Source organism: Setaria italica, chromosome IV, assembly GCF_000263155.2.
Source record: "Setaria italica strain Yugu1 chromosome IV, Setaria_italica_v2.0, whole genome shotgun sequence".
Classification (NCBI taxonomy): Eukaryota; Viridiplantae; Streptophyta; class Magnoliopsida; order Poales; family Poaceae; genus Setaria; species Setaria italica.
Window position 1 is genome coordinate 1,755,579 of NC_028453.1, and position 20,422 is coordinate 1,776,000.

General features: G+C 42.3%; 4 protein-coding genes across 11 annotated transcripts; 2 read left to right on the forward strand and 2 right to left on the reverse strand.

Annotated features, from left to right (window-relative positions):
* Window positions 1-291: 291 nt before the first annotated feature.
* Window positions 292-5,727, reverse strand: LOC101775119 (ribosome production factor 1). Its single transcript, XM_004964421.3, has 11 exons — window positions 4,999-5,727; window positions 4,833-4,913; window positions 4,255-4,350; window positions 4,024-4,107; window positions 3,870-3,939; window positions 3,710-3,792; window positions 1,911-1,990; window positions 1,687-1,785; window positions 1,247-1,352; window positions 713-802; window positions 292-619 (listed from the first exon to the last, which is right to left on the reverse strand). The coding sequence occupies exons 1-11, from the start codon at window positions 5,257-5,259 to the stop codon at window positions 581-583; spliced, it is 1,089 nt and encodes a 362-aa protein (XP_004964478.1). The 5' UTR covers window positions 5,260-5,727; the 3' UTR covers window positions 292-580.
* Window positions 5,728-5,869: 142 nt separating this feature from the next.
* LOC101775521 (probable ribosome-binding factor A, chloroplastic) lies at window positions 5,870-10,039 on the forward strand. 2 transcript variants are annotated; one of them, XM_004964422.2, is made up of 5 exons: window positions 5,871-6,253; window positions 6,331-6,504; window positions 7,118-7,327; window positions 8,164-9,120; window positions 9,492-10,039. In XM_004964422.2, exons 1-3 carry the CDS (start codon window positions 5,960-5,962, stop codon window positions 7,271-7,273), a joined length of 624 nt encoding a protein of 207 aa, XP_004964479.1. In that variant the 5' UTR covers window positions 5,871-5,959; the 3' UTR covers window positions 7,274-7,327; window positions 8,164-9,120; window positions 9,492-10,039. The 2 variants fall into 2 exon arrangements, with proteins under 2 accessions (XP_004964480.1, XP_004964479.1); XM_004964423.3 differs by lacking the exons at window positions 8,164-9,120; window positions 9,492-10,039 and adding an exon at window positions 7,430-7,735 and having other exon boundaries at window positions 5,870-6,253.
* Window positions 10,040-10,348: 309 nt separating this feature from the next.
* LOC101776200 (pentatricopeptide repeat-containing protein At5g50280, chloroplastic) lies at window positions 10,349-15,001 on the reverse strand. 5 transcript variants are annotated; one of them, XR_214995.3, is made up of 3 exons: window positions 14,064-15,001; window positions 11,865-13,341; window positions 10,349-11,608 (listed from the first exon to the last, which is right to left on the reverse strand). XR_214995.3 is itself a non-coding variant. In XM_004964424.3 (2 exons), exons 1-2 carry the CDS (start codon window positions 14,972-14,974, stop codon window positions 12,021-12,023), a joined length of 2,232 nt encoding a protein of 743 aa, XP_004964481.1. In that variant the 5' UTR covers window positions 14,975-15,001; the 3' UTR covers window positions 10,349-12,020. The 5 variants fall into 5 exon arrangements, 1 of the variants encoding a protein (XP_004964481.1); XR_002677384.1 differs by having other exon boundaries at window positions 10,349-10,714; window positions 11,089-13,341; XR_214997.3 differs by having other exon boundaries at window positions 10,349-10,916; window positions 11,089-13,341.
* A 151-nt stretch (window positions 15,002-15,152) lies between these two features.
* LOC111257018 lies at window positions 15,153-17,173 on the forward strand. 3 transcript variants are annotated; one of them, XR_002677385.1, is made up of 3 exons: window positions 15,153-15,553; window positions 15,668-15,793; window positions 15,918-16,034. XR_002677385.1 is itself a non-coding variant. In XM_022825944.1 (3 exons), exons 1-3 carry the CDS (start codon window positions 15,193-15,195, stop codon window positions 15,733-15,735), a joined length of 348 nt encoding a protein of 115 aa, XP_022681679.1. In that variant the 5' UTR covers window positions 15,161-15,192; the 3' UTR covers window positions 15,736-16,034. The 3 variants fall into 3 exon arrangements, 1 of the variants encoding a protein (XP_022681679.1); XM_022825944.1 differs by having other exon boundaries at window positions 15,161-15,335; window positions 15,417-15,553; window positions 15,668-16,034; XR_002677386.1 differs by lacking the exon at window positions 15,918-16,034 and adding an exon at window positions 16,519-17,173 and having other exon boundaries at window positions 15,368-15,553.
* Window positions 17,174-20,422: the final 3,249 nt, after the last annotated feature.

Sequence of the window (20,422 nt, forward strand, 5' to 3'; positions counted from 1 at the left end):
ACAACATGGGGGCGGGCGGGCAATGATAAGTTGTTGATAGATGGTGAAACAATGAGGTGTTATCCCGCTCTTGGATTTGGATGGACGACGATAACGACCACTGCGTGCACTAACTTGTGGTCGGACAAAAACAAGGTGCCCCTTTTTTGCAACATTTCACCCCAATTGTTGGATGGAAACAAAATTCTATTAGATCATCTGGGTTGGATCCACAAAATTGCTTCGACAGGCATCAAAGGCCCGGCGGTGGGGAAAACCGCCCCTCAAATAAGCTGCACAAAAATAAAAAAATGCTTCCCTAAAAAGCAGATTTGATCCAGCTTCTGCGCGTTTTAGTACAGATGGAAGCGGTTGGGAGAAACACGGCCAGAAAAAGCTGAAAAAAATGAGCCGTTTGCCTACTAGTTTCAGATTATATTGACCATATATTGACCATAAGCAAGATTTAAGCTTTAAACTGTTCCAAACATGGCCAAAGTCCGTCACACCGATTTATGGATTCTACGTGCAAAGCATCCTCTCTACACAAATTTCAAAGACTCAACAGAACAATTCCACCCGTTTGGGCATCCACGCTCCATCACAAGAAGAACCTTCTCCTGCTTGTATCCATGTCCGGCTGTAATTCGAGCAAGCATTTTGTTTATATCAGCAAAATATCAGAGTCGTATCGTGTGGAAGTGAGATGGTAAATAAGCAGCAGCAGCAGTACCTTGTGAACCCACTCGTACTCCCCGCTTTTCGTGTCGAAGGTCCCATGTTGCAAGGTGAGCAGCTTTAGAGTAAAGCGAGGACCACATTCCTGTGCCATCAAAAACAGTTTGATCTTAGCAGTGAGACCAGTGGGGCAGCAATAATGCAGAGGATTAGAGCTTGCATTTGCTAACATCTAACTGGCAGGATAGTACGATAGGCAGGAAATCATAACATACAGTGGCTATTAATAAGTCTTGAAAAAGGACTGGCTAGCATGCTCAACCCCATGCTGATGTTTTCAGAAGATTTTTTTTTATGAGGTGTTTTCAGAGAAGTTAAGGGGACAGATGAGGATGCATTGTGGTCTGTGGATATTGTTACTTTAACATATTCCGTATTCTTTTATTTTAAAAAATGAAGCACAAAGTGATCATGCAACCAAGAACTGAAGCAGTTGGGACTTCGCGATTGTTTGATTTCTGATTCATAAATGAAAATGCTTACAGTAAAACTGTCACATACTCTTTGGTGGAGAGCTATAAGCTGTTACCTGAAGGCGACAAATCACTTGCTTCTCAGGTTGGCTTTTGCTTTCAGATGTCTTAGCTTTCTTGTCCTTCGAAGCAACCTTGCTTTCTTTTGTCTCAAAGATGTACCTAGTGCATGTTCCACAAAAAAAATTAAGATGCTAGCTGTAACACATTACGAGGTACTCCCTCCTTCCTTTTATATATGACATTGATTAGTTCATTTATTAAAAAAAGAAAAGACAATCCACAAATCAGCTTGCCTACGAGCTAAGGCAATGTCAAATTAGTGTTTACTAAACATTAACATTTTCATAATATTTATTCATAAATGTAGTTGCTAGATGACTAGACATACACCCAGGAACCCTGGCATACAACAGTAGTGTAGACATACTGAAAAATTTTCAACAAACAAAACTCCCAGTCAGGCTTATTTGTAATTGCATTTTGATAAGTGCACCTGTGATGACGGAAAAATATGTAGTCTCGCTGATTATGGAAGGTCACAACACGGCGCCCACGGAAATTGGGGTCTTGGGGAAAAAGGGATTGTATCATCCTGAAAAAATAAATCAGGAAAGGAACACGTGTAAAGAATATAGAGAAAAACCCAGATAGTAGAATAATGGAAAGGGGCAACAGGCCACCTTTTTATTTAAAAAACGGCTTAAGTTCTGAAATCACCTTCCAACACGATGACCAAGGCGTGTGGTGAAATTGTTCAAGACTAGCTCTGGCTTATGACTGGTAGGGTTGCCATGGTTCTGTAATGTAAGGAGAAGATAAAAAAGGTAAACCAACATAACCAAAAATGACATCTAACAAGGGTCCTATTACACTAAATTTATATAGAAAAAAGGTAATTTTGATGGACCAAATGCCATTTAAGAAGAGCATAATAACAAGGTGGCATGAATGCAGATTCCCCCATAATAAACACGCTGATCACGTATACATAACAAACAGATCTAGATATACAATGTGCTACTGAGATAAGTAGGCTAGCGAAATCCAGAGGCAACATTCATAAATATGTTCCTTCTGATAAAAAATTCCAGCTTGACATCGATCTAGAAGGCATTGGTTATCAACCACTTCATCCGCGCAATAATTTCATAAAATGCTGTAAAGCATGGAAAATTAAAACAAGGACATGGCATGTCAGAAAGAGACATGGACCAGCCTATAGCAGACATGCCATATGGCACCGAACATAGCCATATGCATGTTTGATTTTTGGGCACAAAACTCATATGCCTAAGGCAAGCTAGGGACAACCTAGAGACAAGTAAGATGGGGTAATTGATTGCAGCTTGATTGGTGTTCATTTCCCTTGCACCTTTTTGTCTTGAAAGTTAACGGTGTGATGATGGCAAAGTATACTGCTATCTGAACCACATGAATAAATAATTCGATATGATTCATCTGTGTGCCATGCATGATCCTTGTTCGCTAATAAGCATGTAGCATATTGAGTTCCACATCACCTTTATTACAAAATAATGAAATAGAGTTCAAAATAAAGGGGTTTATATAGGACTTGTCTAGAAACAATCCTCTTCTTACGGTGTGTAACTGTACTGTGCCCTTTCTCCCAACAAAACTGAAAATTTAAAAGACTGTTATCTAAGGTCTTGACGATGAAACAAGGGAGGACATCTACAATCTTCGGTAGAATGTAGACCGTAATAAGTAATAACTTGTAAAGGCATTTGAAAAAGAACACACTAGGTTGTGGCCTTTGACAGGTGTTACCACAATGTTTAATGAAAAGCCAAGGAAAAACATGCTTATTGGGTCACAGTTCACAACACGAACACTCAGAGGCTGTTCCAATTAAAATAGCAAGCAAACAGTTTTTGGGATTTGAGATAGTACATAACAATTCATGTATAGATCCTCTGAATGACCAAGGAGCATTACTTTGCCCTTGTCTGTGATAAGGGCAGCAAAATTCAATCACCGTTTCTACATTTCTGTACCAAAGAAAACTTTCATGGGCAGCCTGATCTGCTCTGGTTTATGCTGGGTTCAGGCCTACTCGCCTGGCCAGCCCAAAAATATGTATTTGTATTTATGCACAAAATTAATATTTTTATTTGGGTTATAATACACAGTTCTAATATAATTTAGTTAAAAACTAAATGTTATAATAACATTTTTGAGCTTTTCAAGGGTTCATCACAGGCTCTGGTGACAGTTTTCTTATGGTAGAAAGTGGCTTAACTGCTCAAGCTATTCAACAAGTTCTTTAAAAATTGAACACATGGGCACTTGTAATAGAATCAAGTAGTTCAGTAACAAGCAAGACTTAACATCATTAAGCTCACTATTTGACTAATGCCTTTCACAAAAGGTTTCAATTCAACAAAAGTTGATAAAATGTAGGTGTTCGGTAAGTTGCCATGACCAAAACTACTTAAAACAAATTACAGATATGACAATAACAAATAAAAGGAAATAGAGCACTGAACAACAGATACCTTTATGTCCTTCCGTAGAATAAGTTTGGATAGTTTGAAATGTGCAGTGGGGCCATCAGGTAACCCCATGATAAGTAGGGCATCTGACATAAAAACCAACCAGATGTCAAAAGAAAGCTTAAATTCAACAATTTTTAGCCCCAAAATGATGAATTCGTACCAGGTTCTCTTCGATTTGTGTGGACAACAATAAGTGAGGTGAAGTCCCTATTCTGTGCATATTCCACAATCTGAAAAGAAATGTGTTTGAATGCATGTGGAAAGGTGCCTCAATGAACCAATTAAATCGAAAATTAACTCAGTAAATGGCATACTTTCTTGAGTTCATATGTTCCCCTTTTAACATAATGAGAATTCGGTATCACTTGCATCAACTCCTCAATAAAGGCAGGTCCCCTCTGGACATATGCAAGCAGAAAATATATTGTTAAATCGTGCAACATTACAAGAAAAACATGAAATAATGACAAAATGAGTACCAGCAGAATAACATATGGAAAAGAAAGCTCAAGAAGCAGGGATAAGAAGCACAGAAAACAAAATACCCCTGAATTGAAGCGGCATGTGGTAATCAATACTTTTGGGATTATGTGCTGTTTTAGAACTGCATTGAATTCATCTGCATCATTTCCTGCAAACAACTGCAGACAAAAAAAAATCCCATAATTCACAAATCTAGAAACTGTAAAGTTGATATGGTCCAGCGATCAGCATGACTCCCAAGATTGAATATAAAACTTTAGATTGAGTAAATGACATGGCAATACAGTAGACTAACAGAGATTCCTAATACATCTTAATTGGTATCAAAGTAGCCTTATGTTATATAAGCTTGGCATCACTTGTGCTTGGCCGAATCCTACTACATGCTTACTTTCTAACTGATCTAAAAGGTTCTTCAGGGGAGCAGCCTCACAAACGAATGAAATCTTTAACTTTCAGCAATGCACAATATCTTAACCATATAGCTAAGTTAAAACTCTGAAAACAACTACGGATGCTTAATAAATTTCCTTCAAATTCGGTAAAACCGACAGTTCAATATTTGAATGGCTCACAAGAATCAAATGAATAAGGTAATCAGATATGATATTCGGTTGGCTCGCAACAGTTCAATACGAACCTCCTGGTCGTCAGGCCGGCACACAGTCTCATCGGGCTCCCTGGTGTTCTCGATCGTCCGCGGCACCTGCCTCTCCGGCGGCTGCGAAACACCCGAGACAATCAGAACCAAACCAAAACTCCAAACTCTACAGGGGTCGTGGGCAGTCCGAGGAGAGCCTGCTTGCCTGTTCCCCGAGCTCTTCGGCGCGGCGGATGGCCTGGCTGCGCTCGCGGGCGAGCTTGCGCTTCTCGGCCTTCTTCTCGCGCTTGAGCTTGGCGTGCAGCTCGCTCCGCTTCTCCTTGTTCTTGATCTGCGACGGCAGTATCGCCTCCGCCTTATGCTTCTTCGCCTTCTTACCCTTGCGCTCCCTCTTCCCCTCGCCCTCGCCGCCCTGAGGAGGCGCCGCGTCGGAGGGAGGCTCCTTCCGCTTCTTCTCCTTCGCCATCGCCGCCGAGAGGTCGCTGCGGTTAGTGCGGCGAGGGTTTAGGCGTCGGTGGCGGCGGCTAGGGTTAGGGGATAGGGAGGCGGGAGAGAGCGCCGGTGGCTGGCTGCTCGTGGCCAGGTCGCCCGGGCCCTTCAAGAAGAGGGTTGTGCTTTTGGGCTTGCTTATTCTGTGAGAATGGGCTGGGAATTTTGGGCTTAATCCGTGACAACGGGCTGGAATACGTAGTGGGCTTAGATTCGGGCTCTGTTCTCATTGCCCATTTCACAATTGGTAAATTACTCCTACAGCATTTTTGAAAAAAAAATGAAACTTTCAAAATGTTTTTAGAATGGGGTTTGCATTAAGAGACTTTCTCATGAAATTTTTTGAATCTCCATAAGAATAAAAAATCACAACGGTTTAGTTATGTAGAGATGCTCTCACATAAAACTTTGGAGGCCAGAAAGAAGGAATAGGTGAAATCTTGAAGAAACTTTGTGCACTACTAAAATTAAAAAAAAAACTTTATGTGCTTGAAAGGAAATTGTTCAATTCGAGAGTTTATTACCTATCATTAGAAAAATCAAGAGTTTATTTGAAATATACTATTTAAAAATGGAGTAAACGATAAAGATATTGTCCAACCCGACCCGACAACACTATCCCCTTCGCCGCTCCCTCTCCCACGCGCGCTCTCCACCGATCGAAGCTTCCGGCCGCGATGTTGCCGTGCCGCCCGCTGGCGCCGCCGCCCCTGCCGCGTGCTCTTACCTTCGTGCGGCTCCCGCCGTCGTCGCTGCGGCCGCCGCCCTCGTCGCTGCGCGTGGTGCGGTGCATGGCGAAGGAGCGGCGGGTGCGGATGGTGGCGAAGCAGATCCAGCGGGAGCTCGCCGACATGCTCACCCGCGACCCCGTCCTGCAGCGCGCGGTCCTCCCCGAGGCCGCGCTCGGCGCCGACCGGTACCTTTCGTCGCTCACAACCATCGCCGACGTCGAGCTCTCCAACGACCTCCAGGTCAGGTCACCCGCCGCTCACGCGCGCACAAATGACGATCGGCTTGCGCAGGTGATGCTGAATTCCGGTGTGCGCAGGTGTGCAAGGTGTACGTGTCCGTGTTTGGAGACGAGAGGGGGAAGAAGGTTGCCATTGAGGGGCTCAAGGCCAAGACCAAGTATGTTAGGAGCCAGATAGGCAAGCGGATGAAGCTGCGCCTCACGCCAGAGATACGGTTCATCGAGGATGAGTCCATGGAGCGCGGAAGCAGGGTAGGATACATATTTATCTATTTCTATGGATTCGAATATACCTGTTTCTTTTGCAAAAAAAAACGGAGAGAGAATATACCTGTTTCTGCATGCTGTGAATTCCGTTATTCCATTCCTTTTCATTACCCTATAATTACTTTGAACATACCTTATTTTCTGTACTTGGTATTTGTTCCTTGTTCAATTGCGATCGCAGACCAAAATCATCAGTAGTTCTTTACTTTGAACTCAGATATGCTTTTGTGGTATATGATTGTTCAGTATTGAGGAATTTGTTTCCCAACATGTGGCCACCACAACATGTGCCACGGAATATATGCATATATTATCCATTCATCACTGCATTTATTCCCCTACAAATTGTGACACGGGGTAGTAGTTTGCTTCTTTTTTTTTGAACTTCAAAGAACAAAGAGTATATGCATTCTAATTTATATGAAAATTAGAATCATGTTTATGCTTTATGGGGATAAGAACCATAAGGCCTGTCAGAGACAATCGTACATCGACACAAACAATTTGATAGGCTGCAGGAGGTGTATTGTCACAAATGTTTTTTTAATATATTTGTATGTAATGGAACAATATTGACTAATTATTTTTGTATTTATAGATCCTTGCTATACTCGACAAACTAAAGGAGGAAAGGGAACAGCAAGAAGGAAAAGACGGGGAGGAAGATGCAGAAGGTTCATATGTATCAGAAGAAGAAGAAGGTGACTGGGATGCAGACGAGCCAGATGAGGAGGACATCATTTATGTAAAATAGCCCATCGCTTCCTAGGAACTTGGTCATCATTGATCCTACCTCAAAACACTGCAGGTGTGCTTCTAGAACTTGAAGTTTCGTGATTATGATGCCTTTTACCAAGCGCCACAATCAGCTTAGAAATTTTTATGATGCTGTGCATGGGTTTGAACCCAGGTGCTTGCAGGTTGTGTGATTACCTCCCTAAAAGGGTTCAGTACTCACCTCCCTTAAGACAAAGCCAAGGGAATGTGTCCCACCATGGTCAAGTTTTTGTTTTTCTGTGTTTGTAGGTTGTCTGATGTCAAGTTCAAGCACTTCCAATGCATATTAAACTATTGTGTGTGCCATGTGGAAAAATTAGGTTGGAACAACTGTTGTAATTTTTTTAAAAGTAAACAAACTAAATTGGGTCATCAGAGGACAAATGGCCAACGGAAACTGATATGATTTTAAAGGAAACCAATTTTATTTTGAAGAAAACATTTAGACCAGGACCAACAAATGGCTCAAGAGTCAGAGGACAAGACATGATAATGATAATGATAATAGAATTGAGCTTTTGTTTGTTATTCCAAGTTGTGCTAAGCGCATTTGGTTTAAGCTGTTTTAGTTGTTCAGCAAACAGATGTCTAATGCTGGTACAAGATAAGAAAGTGTAGAAGAGATGCATCTTTTCTTTTCAACTTCATATTTTAACTTTGAAGATATGTATGAAAAATTGTTCAGGTCCACCACATATTTCTTTTCTGACCGTGTTGGAGTTTGCCAGTAGTACTGGTGTTGTTCTTTGTATGCATGATATATAGAGTTATGCGTCCTCAGGCTATCATTTTGTCTTCTTAAAATTATTTTCTGATGCATAGTACCAGTAATGTTCTAAATGTAAATGGTATAACTAAACTGTGCAGTTCTCTTTGGAGTCTAATCCAGTGAAGTTCATAACTCACTGCTCATCTGCTTGCCGAAGGGCTCCAAGGTATCTCGGCACTTGAAGAGGTTTGCAGAGACACCTCTTTTTGCCGATTGAAGCAGGTCATATCACACCCCTGCTGCCGATTAGAAGCTGGTCATATCCTTTCTTCATGGCTCGTCGATACAGAGGATATTCTAAAGAGGAATTTGGAAGATATATAATCATCTTTCTGCCACTAGATCATGATATCTGACCATCGGTGCAAGACAGTTTTGACTGATGTTCATTCCTGTCTTATGTTAACTAGTACTTGTTCAATGTGTATCTTTCCTAGTTCTTTTTTCAAGAATGTTTGCCTAGTTATCTTGCTGTGTTTCAGTTTCCATTTTCTTCTATGGTTTGGGTACAGTCTTTACTTCTTTCTCATCATTATGTAATAGAGTAACATCAGTTTAATGATAAAAGAGCACTTTGTCATCTGAGCTAGTACAAAAAATGATCTGGACAAAGTTACAAATGTACCCTCCAGCTGAGCTGCTTCTGGAAATTAGTAGTCCTTCAGTTCCTAAGGTGGTTTGTGCTTTAATTGAATTGATCTGCTGTTCTAGTACAGCTATGGTTATTCAGGTGACCATCATGAGAAGCATGACTTGCCTTTTCAGCTCTTAATTTTATGCGCTGCAGCAATTCTATTTAGTTTCAACTTTTCACCAGCGAAAATTTTCATTAGCTAGAAGAGGATTGTGAAAGCTGAAGAGTACTGTGGTGAACTGGTGATCCAATCTCCTGCATGTGCCTACTTATTTTGGGCAGGCATTACAAATACTGAACAACACATTTTGCCATCGTGAAATTGCTGATGCTAACGGCTCATCTGGTTCAAGCAATCTGCTGAACACACATCTAAAGAGGATGAAGTCTTGTTACAAGCACAAGTAACTCAACTGATCTGGTAATTCTTTCAATACTGCCTTTTTTTGTGAACTTCATATCATCTTCTTGAATGTTTTTCCTTGTACATCAAGAGATATTTCTTAAGTGCATTTTTTAAATAGAATATCTAGGGACTGGGGTCATCAGGAGCTTCCTGCACTCCATCACATCCTTCAGTACCCCTGTTCTTTTTTCCTGCTGTTTTGCTATATGTCTGTTGCTCTGTTGATTCACTGAAATCCAAACACAAACTCTTTCCTAATCAACCTAGGTTTAAATTCTGTGTCTTTCAAGTTTTACAGCGTATCAAATGTGTTTACCAGATGCTATAACTTATGCACATGATAAAGAATATGAATTAGGCCTACTCATCTATACATTTTGTTTCAGGAGGAAAGAGTGTCTACAGAAGCTATCAGTAGAGTATCAGCTGTTGTCTTTGGATGAACAAAGTGCAGACTGCAGAAGATACTGAATGGCTTTCCACTAAGAAATGTGCACCAAACGCTGCAGACTGCACTGTGTTAAAAAAAGGAGAACCAAAAAGGTTCTGAGAAAGATGGTAACCAATGGAAGAACCACTGCATGTCCTATGGTTGGTCCCTTTCTTTCAGAACGAGATCCGTTGACCTCATTTATGCATAGTGCAAGCGTGAAGAAACTAATGAAGATCGAAAACCTCATGCTGACCTTTAGAAGGACCATTTCTCTTGAGTTGATGTTGAAATGGTAGGATTCTACACTTCCAATGGTGTTTATTCTGTCCAGTCAGTTATCAGATTTAGGGGGGTTGTCGCTGTTTTTACTCCTGTCTGGCTGCTCTGTGTTCCCACTAGGATTCACATCTTTCTGCGGCTTTTGTAACTAGAAATAATTTGAAAAAGGAAAGTAGATGATCTCCCTTGCCTGTTTTGCAATGAAAATGAGTCTTTTTGCCACCTCTTTTTTGAATGCTTGGTGGCCAGAAACCTTTGGAATATCATCTCAGATGCTTTACAGGCCCAGGTAGGGGCTGATTTGTCAGCTGCTGGTGAATCAGCAATAAAGGAAATGCAGTATTGAATTATGTTTGTGCTGCCTCTCTTTGGTCCTTTTGGGAATATCGAAATGCAGATATTCTACTCTATTTTGTCAATCAGTCGCACAACTCAAAGCTGTGCTAGAAAACATGTAAACCTATGTCAAGTTGTCAACCCGACACAACTAAAAAGGTTTCAAACAGCCCATATTCCTGCAAGCATTGTAGCTACCATCTCACAATTTTCAGGGGCTTTATCATACATTGGAACTGCAATGTGATTCTAGCTTGATAGGTGCTGATGTAATGTTATGGAGAGGATGTTTACAAATCAAAGACAAGCAAAATCTACAGTCTGAATGCAAATTCTGCTACTTCCTCTTGTTGAAACGAAAAAAAAATGCAAGTCCGCTACCTAGGAATGTCACTTGTAAAACTGGAATTGCTCCTGGAGCTAAGAGCACCAGTACATTGGTTTCAGACTTCATAGAGCAACAGAAATACTCTAGTGTACAGCGTTTCTGATGGCACTGCAGAGTTTGCTTGACAGCTGGAATCAAAGGAGTTTCCTTGACAGCTCAACTGTCGGTGATATCTACAAAATAAAGGAAAAGAAAAACAATCAAGTTTGAAAAAGAAACAACACCTTGAAAGACAGGTTCAAGACGCAAGTACAGCATGCCTTTATTGTAGGAAGCATGTATACAATCGTGCGAGTGAAATGTAAGGATTTATAGAGTACATTCCCATGAAGTGTGTTAGATGTAGTGCTTCTTTGTATATGTTCACAGCTGTCCCTGGAATAGAGATTAGAGTTGCTCATTCCTCTCTTCCAGCAAAATCCATAGTGAGGAAGGTGTTGGTGGGGTCTGGAACTCTGGATGCACGGAATGACAACTTGTACAATTGCATCACAGAAGCGGCAGCGATGCATGAACTGAAAGATGGAAAATTCTCAAAATTTCTTACCAGAAGAACCACGAGCAGGTGTGAGCGTGGTGCATTACTACCATCCCCAAAGTATAATTGTGCGCAGAACATCCACAGATCAATGTGCAACATGGCATCTTTCCTTGACCCTCAAAAGTGGAGTATACCTTCCTTTGCCTTCCTGTTATGCATGCATGGAGTCTCGTAGAATTGGGTTCTTTCTTCCATTAGCTGGGTTTAGGAATGACTTCCCACTCAGCTAATACTGAGTACTTAACTCGTCTGTGTAGTTCAGATCTCCGGAACAGCTTTCTGTAATTCTTAAAGCCCTGATGGCATTTGATGGTCCTTTCAATTGCTTCATATCATGCCAACTTGTATCAGCTTTCCTGCTGTGTCTTAACTGTTTGAGATCTTGCCATCTGAGTGACACTGATACCTTTGATGCTTGAACCTTTTTAACTATTTGAAATTTTGTGAAATATGGAGTGGCAAACTTATGAGCAATAGCTCTTCTTGAAATCCTTAAAATCGAATAAAAAGCAACAATTTTCAACTCCTAAAACATCAAATAACATGGAACCAGGGGAGTAATTAGTCAAAAAATAGCATTGTATAAGATTGATAACAGCGACAAAAGGAGACTACAAGACTCAACTGTTCAGGTCAATGCCATTCACCATTTGATAAAATTACAATGATATCGCTTTTTTAAGTGTCATTTCACAATATTTTTGGTACCAAATGACCAATCATCAAGTCTAGAAATGTAGCTTTTTCATGATAAAAATAACAAACAGATGCTGTTCATTTACCTGAATGGTTTTCAAGGCCAATCATGTTCAAAAGCAAACCCTTTGAGTTGACTCAGGTTACTGAAAACAGAAAAGGAAAATGATTCTATAACCCAGTCTCCAGCTTAAGATTTCAAGTAAATCTTGAACACAATCAAATGTACACTGAAGATAAATTCACAAAAATCTTTTTCTTTGGTGCCCATAAGTTGGGTTCAGCATAGACCGCTTTCTTCTGTTCTTCCAAAACTCGTCTTTCTTTTCCTTTCTGGGTTTTAAGCCAGACTTGCCTTTTATGATTCCCTGTATGGCACTCTTATCCTTTATATTCTTTCTTGCAGCCTTCACATCCAAAGTATTCAACAGCTTTCTGTATGATCTAGGATCAGGTACTTGCCCACTTCGAACCATCTGCTTGTGGTAATAGAATGCCCTTGAAAAGTCACGAACACGGGCATATGCGTATATCATTGTACAATATGTAATGGAGTCTGGTTTTAGTTCCAGAGCAGCCATCTCTTTCAGGAGTAGGGGCAATTTGTAATGCTGTCCGCCCCTTCCATAAGCATTCATCAAAATGTTATATGTCATGACAGTAGGCTTTAAACCAATCTTTCCAAATTCATATATAGCATCTCTTGCCTGAAGGTACAACCCATGTTTTGCTAAACAATCAAGTACCATGTGGAATATGACTCTTGTTGCTCCAATCTTCTCATCGATCATAGTTTTCCATGTCTCCATTAGCTTCTCTGTGTCACCAGCTCCCCTAAGAGTGTCAAGTAAAGCTGTATATGTTTCTAAGGTAGGTTTAAGTCCTTCTCTTTTCATATCTACATATATGCTATGAGCTTTTGCATGCAGTCCATTAACTGCATATGCACAAAGTAGTGCAGTGTATGAAGAAGATAATGGCTTAATGCCATCTGTCTTCATCCTCAAGAAAGCATCTTCAGCCTCTTTACTCCTTTTCTTCTGGCGCCCGTAGGCGCTTATGAGACAATTGTATGATTCAGGACTTGGTCTTATACTTAAATCTTGCATCTCCAGAAGTAACGATTCAACAACTTCTGGCTGCAATCTTCTACTGTAAGCATCCATAAGGATATTATAAGTTGCTTTTGTTGGTTGCAAACCTTTTTCTTTCATCTCAACAAAGAGCCCCTCAGCTTCTTCAATTTGGTTAGATTTGCAGTATGCTTTCATTAACGTGTCATATATCCTTGTATTTGATGCAATTCCTCTCTTCTCCATTTCTGACTGGATGATTAAAGCTTCCTTTTTGAGTCCCTCACAACAAAAGATATTTATCAAAGCAACACCAACATCCAAGCTCCAGTTTACTCCTTTTCTGTTCATCCGTTGCAAAAACTCCCATGCATCCTTGGCAGATGCCCTGGTCTTCTTCATAATATTAAGCATCATTGAAGATGTCCTGTGATCAGGTTGGACATTGTTCTTTTCCATAAGCTCAAAAATTTCCCAGGCACCATCATATCTGAAGGAAAGTATAAACATGCTCATCATATATTCAATATTAAATAACGAGTACAACGAAGAAATGCAGCACATTTTCTACCACTCCTATTCAAACCCGTCATTAAACAATGTTCTTGCATGCAGTTTGTTATCACCAGCTATATATTTCTCCATATATATTGTTCAGATTCTAAAAAAATAGAAATAGTGAGATAAATCAAATGGACTTGAATACCCTATTGATTAGTTAATAACACCAATCTGGACTTCATTATAATGTTTCTCCAAGCCATCCAACAGGTACACCACCAGCAATTATTAATACAAAATGCTTTGGGAATAATCAAGATTTTCATAAAAGAATGGCTTGATTAAATAATACACCTAAATTCATCCTCAACTTCCAAAACTTTTTGAAAACTTGAACACAACTGTCTACTTAGAATCCCATCCACTTGATCTGATTATATAAACCAATTGAAAAGGAAAGAAAATGTCTGCAGCTAAGTGTATAGATAGTCCTAGTTATTACCTATCAAAATTTTCTTTCCCAACATTCAACAGTACTGACTAGTTAGCTGTCATATTTAGCCCCACAAAATCTTCATCTAAGTGATTATCTAAATGCACAGAACATGTGCTAATAAACCTTGAACTAGTCATTTTTAAATGGTATGAAATATGGACAATGCATAAAGAATAGCACTATGAATCCTCGACACAAATTAAGACAATACTCACCTCTCACAGTAGGCAACAGCAGATATCGCGGCATTGTAAACAACTGCCTCGCGGAACTCCCTCTCAGAAGGTAATCTTGCCACAATCTCCAAGACCTCATCAGCCATCCGGCACCGCCCAAGCGCAACAATACCTGCCAACCATACCTGCGGTGACACCGGCACCGGCTGCTTCTCCCGCAACCACTGGAACAGGTGTGCACAGTCCAGTCCCTCTTCAGACATCCTCCTCAATAATTCCACGCAAACCTCCTCGTTGAGGTCCCCATGGTTGTAACCGGCCAAGAACTCGGTGAAAGCTGAGTGACCCGCCGCCGCCAGGCTCCTTGCGAAGGAGAGGATTTCCTCCATGGCTGCCGTGGTGGTGGTGCAAACGCCGCTCACCCCTTCTTGGCTTGGCAAGAAGGAGGTCGGGTCCAACCACTCGCATCCTCCTCCATTGTCGACCTCATCCTCCTCTTCTTCTTGGTAGTGCTGCTCCTCGCGCTGCTGCGCTCGGAAGGGGCTGACAGGCGGGTCCCACTCACCCACCTCCTCTCTCCCTTCCGTCTCATCCTCGTCGGAATCTTGGAGCTCTTCTTCGTCCTCCGAGGCATACCGGCCGCCCTCCCCATCCGTATCATTATGGGAGCCATAGCGGAGGTGAGCTCGGAAGGGGCTGGTGGGTCCGCCCCAGCTTCCCACTGACTCCTCCCTGTCGTCGTCGCCTTCGTTTCCTTGTTCTTCCAAGAAAAGATCCGGAGGGTAGGCGGCTTGGTACCTTCGCCGCCGCGGGGTGTCGAATTGGGAACTGGAATGAACGAACCATCTGGAGGAAGGCGGCGGGGATTTGATGGGGCAGATAAGGCGGAGGGTCCGGAGAGTCGGGGAGGTGACGGAGAAGGAAGGCAGCTGCTGGGCCTGCAGCGCCATCTCCGGCGAGTGGCAAAGGACGGTGGGTGGTGACAACGGCAACGGAAGGTGCGCGTGAGCACCAACGGGGCTCCGCTAGAGAAGCTGCGAGGACCGGGGCAAGGAATGGCGGCAGGAGAGCGCGGGCCAAACCAGGGTCAGTTTGTAAATTCTTATCCAAAATTAGGGGGTATTTGTCCAAACCAAGGGGCCTTTATAAAAATGTTCCGGCCTCCGACATGGCGGCCGCCGAGGTCGCGCTGCCGCCGGCGACCTCTGCTATCCCCGCCGCCGAGCATCCCGCACTCCACCTCCGTAAAATCCACGCGCCGGACGCCTCCGCCCTCGCGTACGGGTCCTCCGGAGATGCGGCCACGGTCCGGTAGGAGACGAAGACGCTCAGCTCCTCGTCGCAGATTCATGTCAGATTCTGCTGACTGCTGGCAGGAGCCGTGCGGCCCAGGCAGCGCTGGCGGTGCAGGCTGTCTGGCTTCGGCCTCCCGGTGAGCGCGTGGCGGAGCCGCCGGAGGCGCAGGCGGCGGGTGCGGCCGCCGGCCGGGGAAGGAAGGCACGGCATGCAGAGAAGGATGATTCTTTTCAGTTCAGACTTCTCTCAGTAAACATTTTCATTAGCTAGGAAGAGGATTGTGAAAGCTTAGAGCATTGTGGTGATCCAGTCTGCTAACTGTGCCTGCTTATTTTGGATTTGGACAGGCATTCAGAGCATTGAACACCATATTTGCCATCGAGAAATTGCAATAGCTGGTGAAGCAATCAGATGAACACACTTCTGAAGGGGGTGGCATGCTTGTTATCAGCCCAAGTAACTCATCCGAACTGGTAATTTTCTCAGTATTGTGATTTGCTTAACATGTGTGCTTTTGCATCAGCTTCTTGAATGCAATTTCGTTGTTCATCAGAAGAGAGCGTTTTTTTAAAATGTTTGTTATCTTGGGGGTTACAGTTATCAAGGCCTCCACCCGCGCTGCCTCTCTTCTGTTCTCTTCCTGTTGGCGTGCTAGATATGTTACCGTGTTGATTCGCTGAAATAAATAAAAAACACGTTTTTGTATCAGGTTCATACTTCATAGTTATAATATGTGTCTGTTTTAACCATTATAGCTTATCATAGTTCAGATGTGCTTACCTGACACTATAACTTACAGATTTGGCAAACAATATGAGTGATCCTTAAATTAAATTGCACCTAGCACTGCACATTATTGAAGAAGAAAAAAAATAGGCAACTGATCCCAAAATTTCACTGATGATTCGACCCCAACAGCCACTGGATGTTCTACTTTCAGCCCTTATTTTGCCAGAACAAGATTGGTCCGGTCGTTTTTTTCAATTTTCCATCTTAAAAAGTTCACCTGGTTGATGCAAAGTAAGCATGTAAGCCTGAAGGAATCAATGAAGGTACTAAAACTTCTCCAGAAAAGGAGATTTATATTTTGATGGGCCTGCTACTAGTGCAGAACAGAATGCTGCCTCAACTAACCACCGACGATAAAACTGCTTCCATGACAATTGATTTATCTTTTTCTCATTACTGAATTTCACAGATACCAAGCCCTTTCTCTACTGAAGCATTTTTCTGGATTTAAAAAAGATCTCTAGTTTGCAGTGCATGACACATGAGCCAGAAACAATAAATTTAAAATAGCTAGGAAAATGGCGAGCACCAAGCAAGTAGCCCCAAAAGCATCACTGTCATCAGATCTTAAACGGTGCAAGAAAAAGTGGGTAAGCTGATACAAGTCAGCATGATCTGAAGCAGTCGTCTTATATCTGATAAGAATCAAAGGACCACAAAATACAATCAGGGTCTAAAGAATTACTACAGAAAGCTGACCCAGAGATCTGAATGACACAGACTGGCTCACTAATCGCTAGCGGCTGAGTCTGGTGTCATTCCTGAACCCAGCTACTGCACACGGAAGACCCGGAATCTACAAGACATGCAGGCAGTTCTATTCCTCCACAAAAGAATGGTTACAGGCATGCATGAAAAGGGCTTGTCGCTTGAGATTCAATGAAAGGAGCACCCTGTGCTTGCACGTATGGTTTTTTCTTTTCCCTTCTGTCACCGACAGTTTGAGCTGTCAGAGAATGAAACTCTGCCGTGCAGTCAGAAACGCGCCTCCTCCAATGGTACGACCTAGCTCTAAACACTCTAAGAGACAACTCTTCCAATAATCTTACTCTTAGCACATAGCTCATAATATGAATAACCTCACACGTCATCCTCACGTAATCTTGAAGTGCGTGTATGAGACTATCTCTTGATCAAGAGATAACTCTTCTCTCTCCTATTAAAATATGAGAAAATATTCTATAAGCTACCTGATATGCAACTATTGGAGGAGGTCTCGATGGGCTCCTGAACTCTGAACCAGGATGGTCGCCTGAACTTCGTTGAACAGCAGGTGACTGCTTGCATTTGCATCTCACCACCGACGTTAGAATAGATTGATGGATGCCATGGCCCATGGCCATTGCTTTGCTTGCTTCGAGCATTCTAACATGGCACGTGCCAGAGAACGGCATTGTCCAATCCAACGCCCTGTCCAGACTCCAGTCCAGAGGGTACTGCAACTGCAAGTCTGCACTGCCCTTTTTCACTTTTGTTATCTTCAGCAACCGGCGTTGCTTTGAACCTTCGACATGGCATGTTGGGATGCAAGCGGGGCGGTCCCGCCCCGCGTCCGCATGAGCCGCAGACTTCCCCTCGCGGGGCGATGCGGCAGGCTCCGTCGCTGACTTCCTCGCGGGGCGATGAGCCGCAGACTTCCGCTTGCACTGCACTAGGTCTCGCTGTTGTACTCCGTCGCTGACTCGCTATGGACGTCGGGCTTTCAGGCTTGTATGCTTGCGTGCGTTTTAAAGTGTTAGCTTGTTCAAATTAGAAACTATCGAGAACTTTTTCTCTAAGATATGTAAAAAAATCAAAAGAATACACAAGGGATTATATTAACATTGAAAAATATTTCCTACAATAATGAATACAAAAATGGTACTGAACCTAAATTTACATTGTGTCACGAACAATCTTCCATCGACATGTAAAAATCTGATGATTTACTGGCTTCTCGGCTTCCAAATAATCTGAACTCATGGCTCAGAGGTTAGCAGCGATAATTCACTTCATCTCCCGTCTAAAAAGGTTCGGTTCAGACTGCAGAGCAGGGTCCTGACTCGTGATTATGTGCAAGACTTAAGCGCAAGTCATACAGATACCGTCATACCAAAAGGTGAGCTGAATTCTATAAAAGGTGGCCACTGAGTAGTCATTGGGTTTGTTCACGCCATAAAAAGCCATCGTCATGCAGGTTAAGGGTCCTGCTGAACAAAGTGAGAATGCAAGGCAGCAAAGCAATGTTCTCAAGAGGACAATGCATTCTGCGGCACCGAAATTCCCTGAAAAATCAGATCCCATTGCATGCAGATAGCTAATGTGGCAATCTGTATTGAACTCATATGCAGTAAACAAACTATGCCAAACAATTGAAGCCACCCCGCTTTGCATCCCTAATGGCTAATGGCATGTGCCCTTCTTGGCAATGCTGCCATCAAAAGTCGAAACTTGTGTTTGGTTTCCGCAACCGGCGTTCTGGACTTGTATAGGATCCTGTGCCCTGCCACCATTGTTTAACCGTCGGCGGATCTGATCTGATCTGATCGAGGCCATGTTTAGTTACTTCCAACTCCCAACTTTGACACTATGCAAAAAGAAGATTCCCCATCACATCAAACTTGCGGTACATGCATGGAGTACTAAATGTAGATGAAATTAAAAACTAATTGCACAGTTTTGTTGTACTTTGCGAGACGAATCTTTTGAGCCTAATTAGTCAATATTTGGACAATAATTCACAAATACAAACGAAACGCTACAGTGTGCTACAGTGCTGTAACAGTAATTTGGCACCTCCCAAATTCCCCAACTAAACACGGCCCGACCCTTCTGCAGTTTGCAGGTTCCAGTTTCCTTTCGTAGGATCTGCGTGGCCCGGTTTGGGAAACGGAAATCCATGGCAGTAGAAAAAGAAAAGGTACAAGCGACGACTCCTACCAGACTAGACTACTCAACCGAACGAACGGTCAAAAACGGAACGGAAGCCAAGTCCTAGAGCGTCGCTCCAGGCGGCCGGTCAAATCAAAGGCCTCCACCTCCACGGACGAACGGTCCCACTTGCAAGTGCCTTTTGCATGTCAGAAACTTCAGCTGCTCTCATCTGCCGACTGCCGTTTTGTTTTGCTGGCAGTAGATCAGATGATTCAGATCGTTGCAGATAGCCAACGACCTTTCTGAGTGACGACCATTCACCGTTTCACGCACCAAACTCAGGTGTTTGTTTCTTACGGGTTAAAAACTTTATTTGATACTAATTAAAAATATTAAATATAGACTAATTACAAAACTAATTGCACATATGGAGACCAATTCGCGAGACGAATGTATTAAGCCTAATTAATTTATGATTTGATAATGTTGTGCTACAGTAACCATTTGCTAATGATGGATTAATTAGGCTTAATAGATTCATCTTGTGAATTAGCCCAGATCTTCTACAATTAGTTTTATAATTAGCTCCTGTCTAGTCCTCCTAATTATCATCCGAACATCCGATGTGACAAGAGCTAAACTTAGCTAACACACCCTCGGTTATATTACCAAGCAAGCACCAAATTTGACTACCACTATTCTACGAGAGGAGATATTTGACGTTCCTTTTTTTATTTGTAGCCTGCTAAATCTTACTTACTGTTTCAAATCTTACTTAGTTACTAGGAGCGGGGTGCAGTAAAAGGAAAAAGGAAAATAAACTTCACATGCAAGCGGGAACCCATTGAAATAAAGACTTTGACTGATAGTGATACAAAACTACTAATACATTTGAGGTGTAGGAAACCGAGAAAATGAACGTGTTGTCATCTACCACTCCTGAAAACAAAACGGTGCAAATCAAGCAAAAAAGAGACTTTGCCGTGGGTTTGAAATTTCAGCGCGCACATTTAAAATGACAGATCATGCGCCCCTGATCTGTGTAGAGACCCGGTAACTGGTTAGATGATTGACAACGAACATGAGTGATAGAAAAGCCATCATCCCCAAAACAGTAATTAAACACATGCGCAAATTATGCTTATCAACCAATGAGCAGATATCTAACCTTTAATTTTTTTTACCAGCAAATTAATGAACCTTTGAATTTTCCGCACTGCTAATTGCAAATTAGTGAAGTGACGGTGAGCTTAAAAGGTGTTGTACACGTGTGGGATTGTGAATCACCCTGCCTATAGAGAAATAAATTGTGAACCCCTCTACCTCAAGAAATAAATGCAGCAGAATCAAATTGTTACGATTCAAGAACGGCGGCTATTACGCATTAGATCCCATTTGGATCCACCTAGCTAAACACTAGAATAAGGACTGTTTAGAGGATCCGATGGAATTACTTTTAT